This window comes from Panthera uncia, chromosome E1, assembly GCF_023721935.1.
Source record: "Panthera uncia isolate 11264 chromosome E1, Puncia_PCG_1.0, whole genome shotgun sequence".
Classification (NCBI taxonomy): Eukaryota; Metazoa; Chordata; class Mammalia; order Carnivora; family Felidae; genus Panthera; species Panthera uncia.
This window is the reverse complement of record NC_064814.1, coordinates 44,903,896-44,917,105: the sequence shown is the minus strand read 5'-3', so window position 1 is coordinate 44,917,105 and position 13,210 is coordinate 44,903,896. Positions and strand designations below refer to the sequence as shown.

Sequence of the window (13,210 nt, the reverse complement as noted above, 5' to 3'; positions counted from 1 at the left end):
ACCTGGACACACGATGGCCTTTCAGTGTGGGGAGAGGAAGCCAGTGTCCCTAGGTGTGAAGTTTGCTTTGACAGGCTGGGGGCAGGAGGAGTGGCCTGCAATATTCTGAGGAGGCTGGCAAAGGTCTTGAACAGGTTTGGACACCTAAGAACCCCCTTTCAGTTCCTTCCTGGTCCTGGAGACTTCCCAGGGGACTGCTCTCCTTTGTCTCTCCTGGAGTGGGGAAAGGGAGGCCTGTGGACACCCTAGAGGCCTCTAAGAGGGAGCCCCACACCCACCCCAGCACAGCACTCCCACCTCACAAGCTCGCCTTCCTGCCCCTGCAGCCACCACCTGCCACCCTGGTTCTTGGGGAAACCAGTTTCCACTCTTCCTTGAGTGATTACAACCGAAAGAGCAGAGGGAGCCCGATCAGCCTGGCGCCCAGGGAACAGAGAAACGTTGGGGAACCTGCCCTCCCTCTCAAGCTCTGTTCACCTCCCTGCATCCTGAGGCCATTCCAGAAAGTGTGTCAACCAGTGGCCTCTCGGGCCTGCACAGATACCTCATCCGCCTGTTCACCGCCCCTGCCCCTCCCCACCCCTAGCAGTGGGGGCCTTCGAATCTAGTGCCGAATGACTATGTCCAGATTGGTGACGATGGGTGTTGTTGCTGTTGTTTTTGTTGTTTGTGAACGCTGTGATGCCGTGTGCCCGAGAGGGCAGCCGCCGCCCAGCCCTTCCTTGGGCATCTCCCCTCTGAGAGCTGTCAGGACCATATCTGTCCTCACCCTGTGGGACCGCCTGCCCCTCCCTAGCCCTTCCAGCCTGGGGGACGCGTGCGTGTGCGCACACATACACACACACACGTACACACACACACACCTTACCTCTCATGCGTGTTTTACTTTTTGATGTTAAGAGTGGTTCACTGGCTGGGAGCCTTTACCTCGGGGAGAGGGGGAGGTTGGTTCCTTGGGGGGCCAAAGAAGGGCAGGGAGTGCCTGGAGGGGAATTAGGGGTCACCATACCCCTGCTCTCCAGGAACAGCTTCTCCCCCATCCCAGGGTTCCATCCCCATCCCCTAAAGAGGTGGCCCTTGTTTACAGTGAGGACTCGGTCACTGTGTCTCCGTTTCCTGAAATATAAACCGTAGCGACCCCAGACTGTAGAGATTTTTATGTGTTTGGATACATCTGCTGTGTGGGAAAAAAAAAAAAAAACAAAAACAAAAACCCTACAAAAACCCTAATTTTGTACATATTGTATTTTTACTATTGAACTGTATTCTAGTGGCTGTTCATGCTCCAAGACTTTAGGTATTGAGACATGAATACTATCCATGTAATAAGCACTTGCCTGGAATAAAATATAAAACTGAAATAAACCTGCACTGAAACCAGAGATGGGGCTGTCAGGCTGCAGCATCTGGGTCACTTTGTTGCAACAGGAGGCAGAGCCTTTTAGGGAAAGTCCTCTAGCAAGCATCGGGGTTCTTAACCCTGTGGACATTTGAGGGGCACGGGTCCTCGAGCAGCTTCGGTGCTGGTCGGTTTTAGAAGATTTGAGACCTTCCAGTTCTGATGCCAGTGTTCGATCCTAAACAGGCTCTGAGGACTGCAATTCTGGTCTTCCTTATACTTTTGCAATACTTCATACTTCCTCAAAACCATTTTTACAAACACTATCTTGTTTCATCTCTTAACAGTATGGCGGAGTAAACGAGCCAAGAACTAGCCCTGTTCTGGCAGATAAGGAAACAGGTTCGAGGTGGCTTGGTATGGCCACACAGCTAGCCTGCAGTCCAATCTGTCAACTCCATGCAGAATTCCCCAACATGTGCCACCCTGCCCTGGGCCTGCTGTAGAGTTGTGAATCCTGAACTTGATAAAGTTCCAGTAGGAGAGGTGGAGGAGAACCGCCTCGAGACCTGTGCGCAGAAGGGTGAGAGGCTTCCTTAGAGGGCAATGCACTTCTGAAGTTGTAGTTAGGACGGGTCATCTGGGGAATCCATAAGGGAAAGGAACAAAAAGAGGAAGAAGTTTGAAGGTCAGGACTCAAAGAACCATGTTCTAAGATGGGCCCGGAAGACCCTTGTCCCTATAACGACATCTGTCCCAGTTTAGGGGAAACCAGCCCTTTGGCAGGCTGTCTCAGGAGGAAGTGGGGAGGTAAGGAAGAGGCCTAACTATAGACCAGGCAGGCTGCCTTGTCGAATGCCCCGGTGACACGTTCCCCACTCCCAGCCCCAGCCAGAGGAATGGACTCCACTTCTCTTCCTGGGGTGGGCTATCCTTAGGGAAGGAAGTGGTCACCAATGTCTTGGGTCCCATTCTCTTGAAGAAGCACCAGCCTCAATAAAAGCCAGGCCCAGTGTCCCTCTGTCCTACAATCCTGCCAGCCCTTTCACTTGCGAGATGCTGGCTCCCCCTGCTGGTAGCTCCAGGAAGAGCTGAGTCCCCTGACCTTAGGGAAGGCTTAGGGTTAGGACTATTTCCTACCTGCCTATTCAGTGTCAGACACTGTCAAACACTGGGGACAAAGATGCAGACTCTGCCCCTGGTAGTGATGACCCAGTATCATCTCAGGGATATCAATATCTTAAAAAAAAAGTATTAATGAAAGAGAGAGGGTGTGAGGAGGGGAGGGGTGGGGAGAGAGGGACACAGAATCTGAAGCAGGCTCCAGGCTCCGAACTGTCAGCATAGAGCCCGATGTGGGGCTCAAACTCACGAGCCTCGAGATCATGACCTGAGCTAAAGTAGGATGCTTAACCGACTTGAGCGCCCTGGGCTAGCACTGTATATTAAGGGTAGGCAGAAACTCCCCCAGCTCAGCTGGAGCCTGCAAGAGGGGGCCTGTGATCAGAGTAACAGAAAACAAAAATCCCGATTTAGGAATCCAGATGCTTCCATTCAGCAGCTCTGTGTGAGAGGAAGACTTCAGGGGTTGGAGGGTTCCCTGAGGTGGGGTTCCTACTCGCGCTTCTTGCTCTTACTCTGCACGTGGCATTGCCCTCCGTGGACCCATCACTTTGGCTGCTGGCCTCTGGTCCTAGAAGCCGAGCCAGGAGGATGGGGAGTGCCCACACTTCTGGGTGGAGAGGAAGGTGGGAGTATGTAAAGGAACCAGACCACTCCCAGGCTAGTTTATATGGAGTCTTGGTGAAGTCACAGCACCGGGAATTCAGACTGCTCCAGGCAACAGTGGGGGAAGTGTTGCCTTGAGGGGTTTATAAGGTTCCCTGGACCCAGATTTCCCTGTGCCAACTAGTTTCCTTGCCTTGGCAGCTCTGAGTTGATAACAGGCCCTGATGCCAGAAAGTCTGTGTCCTCTAGACCAGAGCACATGCTGATGGCCGGAGCCCTCTCCCAGGAGCCGTTGATGATGGGGGCAGTGGTCATCTAGGGTGGGGGAAGACAGGTGGGAACCTACTATTCCAGTGGGGCCCTCAGCAGGTTTGATCCCTCCTGACACTTTCCTCATGCCCCATCCTGGAGCAGGCATCGCAGAGTGCTCCGTGGCCAGGAGCCAGGGCCAGAGGGGCTGGGTCCTTCCCCACCAGCTGGAGGGGCCGGGAAGCTCCTGCAGACTCCAATTCAAGCTCCAACTCATCATTATAGCTGGTCAAGAGGGCAGGAAGGCTGGGGAAGGGGTGGGACAGGGACCTATACTCATCCAGAGGCTGGTCAAGTCATTGGTTGGTCTGAGATAGGAACACTGGCTCTGGGGTGAAGTCGCCCCACTGAGTATTCGGGGTCTAGCTATCCCCTGCTCCTGACCAGCCCACAGCTGAGGTCCCTCTCTCCTGGAAACTTTGGTTCTCTTTTTTTCACCGTCCTTGCCTTGTGGGGCTGGCCCTCTGTACAGTTCAGTTGTGGAGCTTCCAGAATTTGCCAGTACACAAAGTCACTTACTGTCCAGTGAGTGTCCACTGCCCACTCAGCAGCCCCCAGAGCCACAAGGATTGACAAATGCTGTGTTTATTGGTCTGTTAACAACATTGAAGAGTATAGTTTCTGAACCAAAAAACATATACACTCTGCTTCTCACAAAACCAGAGTCACTAAGGCAGGCACACAATGGCCACCATGCTTGGTGGAGGCTGAGGATTCACAGACAAGGGTAGGCAATGGGGCAGCTGGCCCTCAGACAGGCCATGCAGTGCCCAGGACAGGGGTGGGTTGAGGAGACTGCAGGATGCCCAAGGGCCGCTGGGCCCTTTTCATGTTTCTCAAAGGCAGGGAGTCTCCAGACCTAAGTGACTGCTGGACAGGCCCCTGTGGCAGAATGGCCCCAGGGCAGAGCCTTAGCCTTATGTGTTTGGGGAGGGGGGGGGGCAAGTAGGGATGACAGAGCAAGCAGTGTGCTTAGGCCTGGGATCAGGAGCTGGGCCCTTCCCGACATCTCTATGAGTGAGGCTCCTCCAGGGGGCTTCGGGTCTCCAGGCTTCTTGGCATCCTGAGGAGCATGGGGCAGGCAGGGCTGGCCTTGCTCCTCACCAGGGACAAACAGGGATGACCCAGGCATCCTCCCCTCCCCACCCCCCCACCAGACTGAGGGACCCAGTGGGTGCCTGAGACAGGCGATGGGCTGTCCCAAAGCTCTGGGGCCTGTCCCTGAGAGGAGGCTATCACAGCATTTCCTCCCTAAAGAATCACCCTGGGATTCCTCTCAAGGGCAATGATCCCACTGCATTTCCAGGTCATCCAGTGGGCAAAAGTGTCATTTTTCAGGGGGACATCTAATGCATAAAGCAAGAACTAGGTGGTGAGAGTGAAACTGTACAGGTACACGCAGGTGCCCTGTATGGGCTGGGGAGCGCACGGGGTCACCCCAGGTGGCCAAAGGCAGTGGCAGTGCTGCTGAGGTGGGCTTCTCCCACTGGGCCCGCATCTTCTGACTGCCTCAAGGTCTCCTACACCCAGAACACATGCCCGAACCGGCAGCTGTTCCGGCTGCCCCCACTGGGGCTGCGGTGGGCATATGCACTATGCCTGCAAGAGGACTCGAAGAAGAGATACAGCACAGAGTCCCTTTGCCCACATGACCCATGCCAGGTGGGGCCAGGCAACTACGGCCCGTTATATCTATACGGCCCCAGGCTGACCTAGGAGAGGCCAGGAGGAGCAGTCCAGGCTGAGGCTGCAGGTGACAGTGGGGCTATTCCCAGGTGTTTGAGAGGGGAGCAGAGTAGGTGTCCCCCAGGGGAGCCACTCCCTGAGGCCAACCTCTCCCATCCCATCCCTGGCCTGAGGGCATCCAGGCCCCTGACTTGCCCTGCAGGGCCAGCACTGCCCAGAGTCCGATCCCAGGCTCACAAACGCTTTGTTAGGAACACGGGTGGGCAGGCAGGGTTGGCCGGGGCTCGGGCAGTCTCAGCTGCACTGCCCTGCGCCTCTGCCCGTGGAGGCCGGGGGCCCGGAGCCCAGGCTCCAGTCAGCTGCCGCTTCCTGGCCACAGCCCTCACTTGTTCTCTATGAGCATCTGCACCTTGTGGACGAGGTCCCGGGCAATCTGCAGGATCTCCTGGGCATCGTGATGCTCAGCCCGTTCTGGGGGAGACAGAACTGTGGGGATGCTGGGGCAGGGGCAGTAGTCTGCGAGGAGCCCTGTGGTGGCCCACCCTGCTGTTTCCACCTGCTGGACTCGGGACATTTGCCTACGGGGAAGGGACTGGAGATTTCTGAGAGCCCCTCCAACCCTTCCTGGGCCAGAAGTGGAGCCCCCCAAACCCCTGCAGGGGGCAGCCGGGATGGCTGGAGCGGCTCCTACCATTGAAGAACTTGATGATGTCGGTGAAGTCCATGTTGTTGTCCCGGATAATCTCACGGTAGGCCTCTACCAGGGCCAGGGCGATGAACAGGACAAAGTGCTCTGATGAGATGTGCCGGGCCGCCCAGATCACCTCCCACACGGCAAACACGTCCTCGTACAGCAGCTCTGGGGACAGATAGGGGCTAAGGCTGAGCCTGGCTCCCCATGGGCCTCTAGGTAGAGCCAAATGCAGAGACAGAGCTCCAGGGGCCTAGGTCCTGGGGTTCTCCCCGTTCCACAGAGCCCTGTCCAAGCAGAGGGTTCCAAGCCCCAGGTCGAGACCCTGCCCTTCTCCTTGGTGATTCCCGCACACTGGCCTTGGGCAGCCTTCACACCTGTGCTCTTGTCAGCTGCTCTTTATAAGCCTTGCTGCTTGAGAAGATTTGGTTTGAAAACAGTCCCCAAAACCACTGGCTTAGGGTGACTGCTGGCGGCACTTTGGAATCACGTAAGGAGCTTCTAGAATTGTGGATGCCCAGGCAGCCACGCTTCATTAAGTCTGAGGCTGGGTGAGCGCGTGACGCTGGCATGTCTAAAAGGCTCCCCAGGTGGTTCCAAAGTGCAATTAGGGTTAGGAACCACTGACTTTGGGGGAGAAGGATCTCCCACTGCCTTGACCCTAGTCCCACCATCAACCCATCTCTTACCTCTCTTAAAATCCAGGAGGAACCAGCGGTAACAGAAGTAAAAGTGGGTGTAGTCTCCATTCTGATGCATCAGCTCAAACAGCTCTGAGTCCAGGATCTTGCAGAAGTAGAGAAAAGGAGGCCAACTGAGCTGACGCTGCCTCTCCCAGCCTCCCCTGCCCACTGTGCGGGCTGCTGGCATCGCTCCCGAGACCCTCCGGTCTCCTTGGGTGGAGGCTGCCCTCTGCTGCCCCATCCATCTCTCTGGGAGTTGCTCTCTTTGCAATTATACCATTTTCTGGGTGTTTGATTCACTGTCACCTGTACTACTCACCAACACTTTCACGGGCACAGAATTCCCATACTGATATCCCCCTCAATTTGCAGCACTGAAAACAATGATTTTTCAAGTAATAGAAATTAAGCTTATACATAAAGGACATTTCTGGAATGCTCCCTGGCCTCCCTGTGGATTATGGACGAGCCTGGAGGTGCCTGGTCACGAGCCCACAGGCAGCTGCACACCTCACCTGGATGAGGGAGCGCATGTTGGCAAAGTGGGTGTCCATGGCGCCCCCGTTGGGGAAGTTCTGGCTCATCCTCTTCATGAGGTGGCTGAAACAGCTGTAGGCCAGCTGATCTGAGGGGAGATGGGAGTGAGGCCGGCAAGGCAGCAGACCCCAATGCCTCATCTCACAGGAGGTGTCCTGTGGTCCGGACGACAGGGTTGGCCTACATTCCCACCCTTCCAGAACTAGTGGTCTTCTTTTCCTTTCTCCAGCTGATGTCAGCCCAATCCCAATACCATTCTGGGAATACTCTCAACCCCCACCCCCGGCCCAGTCCCTCACCATCATCGAGGACGACCAGGAGAGGTGCCAGCAGGTCGCACATGCCCTGCACATAGCCCACGTCCAGGTGCTCCCACACGTAGCTGAAATGACGGGGAGAGAGCCACTGTGGTTGTGTGCCATCCTCTGCTCCCCGCAGGGACCCCTAGGGAGATGGTCCCTAGAGCGGCCTGCTACCCAGAAGTCAGCCTTTCCATGACCCTAAAGTTCAGGGAGTATAGTGGTAACCCACAGTCTCTGTCCTCAAGGAACCCAGGGGCTCAGGGAAAGACAATAAACGGTTTTCACCGCTCGGTTTGCTCGGGTGAGGGCAATCAGCTAGGCTTCCTGGAGAAGTATGGCCGAGGCTGAGATGTGAAAGACCTCTAAGAAAGAAGAGGGGTGGGGTGGGGGGCACAGCGGGGAAGTGTTCCAGACGGAGAGAGCTGAGTGTGCTTCAGTGCAGGGCAGAGGAGCAGGGCACCTGCCAGACCTAGCCTTTCACAGAGGAGGGTCCCTGCCTCCCTCCCTGAACCCTGCCCCACAGTGGCACCTGCACATGACGTCTCTGAGCCTCTCCAGGTTGGGGGGCGTGAAGTACCAGTAATTGCGGTCACATCGCTGCACATCCTTGTCTATGCGGTGCAGATTTAAGGCCATAGTATCCAGTAATTCTATCTGAAAGAGTGGGGGGCCCTCAGGAATGAGTTGGGGGCCAGAAGTGGTGCCTACATAAAGGGATGCAGCAACGCAGGAACCAAGAGACTCTGAAAACAGAGCCCCCAGGGATGCTGAGAGATGCGCTCAGCGCCCCCTGCAGGACAGTGAGGGTAGCCCCACCTTCCGCCCACCAGCCCGTCCCCGCGCCTCAGGGATGTCAGGAGGGCCTCTGGGGCTGACTGAGAACAGTCCCTGGGGAATGTCCACATACAGTGTAGGCAGCAGCGCACACGGCCGCAAGCTCCTCCCCTGCCTCCAGCTCGCGAGCCCGCGAGGCCTTCTCCTGGCTGGGATCTTGGGGCTCGGAGAAAACACGGGCTGCCAGGACCGGCCCGTCGGAGCCTTCCTCCCCACCGCCATCGTCCTCCTCCTCGAAGCCCATGCTCTGCCCCTCGTCTATGCTCGACTGGATGCCCGAGGCCACGGAGTAATTGCGAGAGGATGGCAGTCCCGAGTCTGGAGAGTCAAACTCCACTGACTGCTGCTGTTCCACCATGGTGGTGCCGGGGGGCCCTGCTCCCGGCTCCTGCTCAGGCTCGGGTCTGGGATCTTCAGTGCCTGGGGGCTTTGGGGGCTCCAGGTCATCCACCGAGAGAAATACCTGGTAGGGGTGAAGAGATGGTGGGGCTCACACCTATACTCCAGCACCTTCCCTCAGCGCACCGTTTCCTTCCTGGGGTCCGAACAAGAGGGATGGAGAACTCTACAACTCCATGGCCTCCACACTGCCTCACGCACCACCCCCAGGTTGCCAAGCCTCCCCTCTGACCCACACAACCAGGGGGAGAGCAATCAGGCTCCGGGCAAACACGGACACACCATCTTTTAGCCCCATCCAGTCCCCCTCCTCAGGCCTCTCTCTGGGGCCTGAGAAAAAGTGTGAAGCACTGCAGGACTGCCTGTGGCTGCTGCAGGGAAGGGGAACTAGAAGCTTAGACACCTGATGGCGGATGTGAGTTACATGTAACTCTACTAACGCCTGAAGACGTGAGGCTGCCTCCAGTTAAGAGAGCTTGGTACTAATGAAGGCTGGCACTAGACTTGGTGGGGCTGCTAGGGCAGCCTGGTGGGCGGCAGGCTGGAGGTGTTAGGAAAACAAGTTCTTCCTTATTTTCCACTGACTCTTTGGCAGAACAAGACAGGAAACTTCTCTAGCAAGTGCCTAATCAGTTATACTAGTTTCACACACACGCTCAGGAGGGGACAAATGGCAAGGTAACCTGTTCTACTGATTAGAAACAGTCCACCTCTGTGGACAAGTCCCAGAGAGAATCAAAGAGACATATACAGATTTTCTTTTTCTATTTGGGCTATGTAGGGCAAGGGATACTAAAAGGAGTTTTCACTTTGGCAAGAAGCATGAAATGTTGGGTTAGAATCAGGCAAGGCCATGATTCTAAGGCGACACAGAGCCTCAGATTAGTGCCAGCAAAGGAAAGCTACTGCTGTTCATGTGCTAAGCATCTGGGGCACTGGTTCAGACTCAGGACTGTACAAAACCCAAAGCCAGAGAGAAGGAGAATATGCTCACAAATAGGGGAGTAAGAACAAAGCACATGGAAAGGAGCACAAAGTTATATTTCTCCAGCTTCAGTTTTCTGTTAACGCTAGTAAGGATTTAGTAAAGTGACAAGAATGTATGTTATCAAGAGAGACAATTTGAGAGAAAAAAAACAAACAAACATGTAAGTTAATAAAAGGATATCCCTAAAACAGAAAATTATCATTTCTGTTTCAGCCCAGCAAGCCACGGTTTGGCACCTGCTCTTCATCTAAAGGCAGGGGTGATGCCAGAAGAACTACATAGGCTCTGAACTAGCTTTGCCTGGTTAATTCCACTAGGGGATGGAAAACACCACAGAGGGAGGGAGATCTCCACACACCAATGGGACCTGAGAGCTGTTCTGGTCTCTGACCGGTAGCTCTTGGTGAAACCTCCACAGTCAGAGGTGACAGGGGACACCAAAGCCCAAAGAAAAGAAGTTACTCAGCTTGTTGGCAGCAGACCTGGGACTTGAACCCGGGCTGCCTGTCCCTAGCCTTGAGATGTCTCTACAAGGATGGAGGGCTTCCCTAAATCCTGATATATCCCTCTTTCCCTTCTTGTCCATTAAAACAGAACATAGTGCACTATCTCATTTTATTCCTGCAACACTCAGAGAAATGGGCAGCAGGGGGACAGTCATCCGGTTTTTCAGTAGAAGAAAATGAGACACAGACACATTAAGCCATTCTCCCAGGGCACCGGTGCCAGTGACTACTAGAGGTCGGGCTGGGGCTCAGGACTCCATCTTACTCCTATAAAACGCCGGTGGCCCCTGCCCCTGGCTGCCCCGGGTCCCGTCAGGCTCACGTCATTGCTGATGGTGGAATCTCGGTGGATGAGGCGCTGCACATGGCTGTCGATGCTGCTGCCCGAGGAGAACTTGGTGAGTGTGGCTGGCTGCGCGTCCCTCTCCCGCTGCCTCACTGCCACCTCGCAGGCCTTCCACTCTGCCAGCACCCGCTTGTACCTTGCTGCCACTGCTGAGTCCACCTGTCTCAGAGCATACCATGACCATGGAGGGGGGGGTGTCCTGGGACAGCAGGGGTGAAGACTGCGGGGCTGCTCTCTGCTAACATCTTCCTGTGCCACGTTCCTTTCTGTCTGGGAAGGCGCCAAGGCTTCAGGGGTCCCTCCCTGGGGTCCCCTGGCTCAGCTCATCTCCCTATCCCACGGGAGGGGGGGGCCCCCTTACCTGCTCCATCTCCTTCTTGCTCATGCCAAACTTGTAGTGGCCAAGCAGAAAAGGCCAGACATCCTTACGGATCTCGTGCTGCACACCTCCATAGTAAACTTGCCGTAGCAGCTCCAACTCCTTGTAGTTCTGTGGGACCCAGGAAGTAAAGGTCATATAGCCCCCATGGTAACTGCGGCCTGGCTGGGTGGCCCTATCTCCATCCATCCCATGGAGAGCTAGGGCCGGGACAGTGATTCAGTCACTCTGCTGAAGCCCAGACAGACTCTGCTTTGGGAGGGTCACATCCTCCCTGCCCCAGACTACAGCTGGATGAGATCCAGTTCAACCTCTCTTCCTTCCAGGATAGGCAACAGAGCAGAGAGGCAGAGATTTGCCCAAGATTTCAGAATAATGTGGAAGCAGACAAGAACCAGTCCAGTCCCCTTCCTATGGAGACCCACAGACCCAGCTGTCTGACCTGGGCCACTCCAAGGCCATTGGTCCTGGCCCTACCACATTTTACCTGAATGCCCATCTGGTCTATGAAAGCTGCTCCCAGAGGAGGCTGCTCTGCACTCACTGCTGCTCCCCACCCCGCCCCGGCCCCTAGCCCTGGCATCCCAGAGTGTGCACCTTTTCATCCTTCTGATACTTGCTCCACACGTCCTTGGTGAGGCCCCCGGAGGCTCCTGGGGGCCGGGCAGGCGGGATGATGCTGTGACGCACGAGCGCTGACAGATGGGTCCTCACCGTGGACAGGTGGCGGCAGTAAGCCAGCCCTGTGGGGGGCAGGGGAGCCAGAACACCGTCAAGTGGTGCCTCCCACAGCCCCCACCCCTCACGACCCCGCCTCACCCTGCACTCACAGCCGTAGAAGGCCCGGGACACGATCTGCCTCTTCATGCTCTCACACAGCAGCCTGAGGGGCAACCTGTGGAAATAACCTGGTTCAGAGAAGAGGGGCTACGGCCTCTCTGGTTGGGGGAGGTTGAGAGAGAAGGACATCCTGTGTGGGGGACAGGTAAGGTGCTCGGGCGGTACGAGGAGCAGGATCCACAGCCCAGTGACATGTCTGTGGGTTCCCTGTGTCTGGCAGCCACCCTAGGTAGTGCTGCTGGGGACCCAGACTGGCCCCCAACCACCCAAGGGACCTTGAGCAAATAACTTCACTTCATGTTAGTGAATCTGGGTTTCCTCATGTGAAAATGGAGAGAACCACCTCAGGTCATTAGGAGTAACAGGTAAAAGAGAGCACCTTGCAAAAGCATCAAGTGCTGGCAATGTGACCCGCACACAAATGCCATTCACGCACCATTCCTGGCACCTGGCAGATGCTCAGATATCTGGTGTGTCCTCAGATGTACAGCCTGATGGCAGAATCTGCACCCACATTAGGAAGGGGAGCTCGCAAGTACCGCGTACCTACCATGGTGCCAGGCACAGCTCTGGGCACTCGTATGAGTCATACCCCTCATTTAATCCTTACAGGTACCTTACGAAGCAGGTGGTATTATTCCCATTTTACAGATGAGGAAACAGAGGCTCAGAAACGTAGAGGCCCACAGAGACTCAATAACTTGCCAAAGTCACATAGGTAGCAGAAGTGAAATTCGAACCCAGGTCTGTCCAACTTGAGGCCACCCTGTCAGACAAGTGACATAGCCCTGAAGGGCAGAATGCCCACACACAGACACACCCACAGGGAGCTGGTGTTCTGGGCCCTGCCCACTCACCGGTCGGGGACACGGCTGCAATGGCTGGGGGCTGCATATGGGGAGCTGCTGGTGGAGCAGGAGAGGCAGGAGGGGCCCTGGCAGCACAGGGCCTCCAGGTGCCAGGTTGGCAGGCCGGGCCCAAAGCCCTGCATTTCAATCATGTCACCAGCATCTGAGGACAGGAAGGGGGCCCTGGTCAGGGCCTGGCAGGCCTCGTCCCCCAAGCACCCTGAAGCACGCCCACCTCTGTGCCCAGAGCTGCAGCACGGAGTCACCCGTTGGTAGCAAATCCATAGGGTGGTGCCTGCCTGGTACGGAGCCCAGAGATGGAAATGGTGGAGAGTGCCTGACATTTCCCGCCCTCCACCTAGTCTTTCTGCATGTGGGTAAGTGTGTCTGTTCTCTCCAACTTGCTAGCAGCAATGGAATGAACACTTGCTTTTCTAGAGGGAGAAGAAAAAAGAGAAGGAACGAAAGCCTAAGCTCTCTAAAATGCTGCTAGCTGGCTTGGCTTTTGAGGATTCAGCCTGGTTCTCTTGGACAAACTCTGAGATGTGCAGGAAGGTGCCTGCAATCCTGCATACTTTGAACCTCTCCACACCTGGAGTCTCCCCTGATCAAAGCTCCTAAGGATCCCGGAGCCACTTGTCCTGGTCCCCAGACCTCACCCCTCCGAGGGTTCTAGATCTTGTGGTTAAGGAGGAGCAGTGCTCCCCTCCAGGCCAGGTGCCCCGCTGCCAGCTCACATGGGTTCTTCCTGAGTTCTCCATCCTCGCCTTGCCTGAATTTAGCATGGTGGCCTCC

At 55.8% G+C, this 13,210-nt stretch overlaps 1 protein-coding gene across 10 annotated transcripts in view; it reads right to left on the bottom strand.

Annotated features, from left to right (window-relative positions):
- Window positions 1-1,142: 1,142 nt before the first annotated feature.
- Window positions 1,143-13,210, bottom strand: part of SGSM2 (small G protein signaling modulator 2) — a 39,350-nt gene continuing 27,282 nt past the window's right edge. For 3 of the 10 annotated variants that reach the window (XM_049636770.1, XM_049636774.1, XM_049636778.1), the window contains 13 exons: window positions 12,425-12,578; window positions 11,558-11,622; window positions 11,325-11,470; window positions 10,710-10,838; window positions 10,325-10,507; window positions 8,183-8,572; window positions 7,805-7,929; window positions 7,273-7,355; window positions 6,952-7,061; window positions 6,443-6,539; window positions 5,754-5,921; window positions 5,472-5,533; window positions 3,820-4,439 (listed from right to left, as the gene is read on the bottom strand). In XM_049636770.1, the coding sequence (XP_049492727.1) occupies window positions 4,236-4,439; window positions 5,472-5,533; window positions 5,754-5,921; window positions 6,443-6,539; window positions 6,952-7,061; window positions 7,273-7,355; window positions 7,805-7,929; window positions 8,183-8,572; window positions 10,325-10,507; window positions 10,710-10,838; window positions 11,325-11,470; window positions 11,558-11,622; window positions 12,425-12,578 (1,916 nt within the window). In that variant the 3' untranslated portion in view covers window positions 3,820-4,235. Of the gene's footprint in view, window positions 1,980-2,479; window positions 2,579-3,819; window positions 4,440-5,289; window positions 5,534-5,753; window positions 5,922-6,442; window positions 6,540-6,951; window positions 7,062-7,272; window positions 7,356-7,804; window positions 7,930-8,182; window positions 8,573-10,324; window positions 10,508-10,709; window positions 10,839-11,324; window positions 11,471-11,557; window positions 11,623-12,424; window positions 12,579-13,210 lie in introns of those variants that run through there. The other 7 variants (XM_049636776.1, XM_049636780.1, XM_049636772.1 and 4 more) reach the window with 6 other exon arrangements.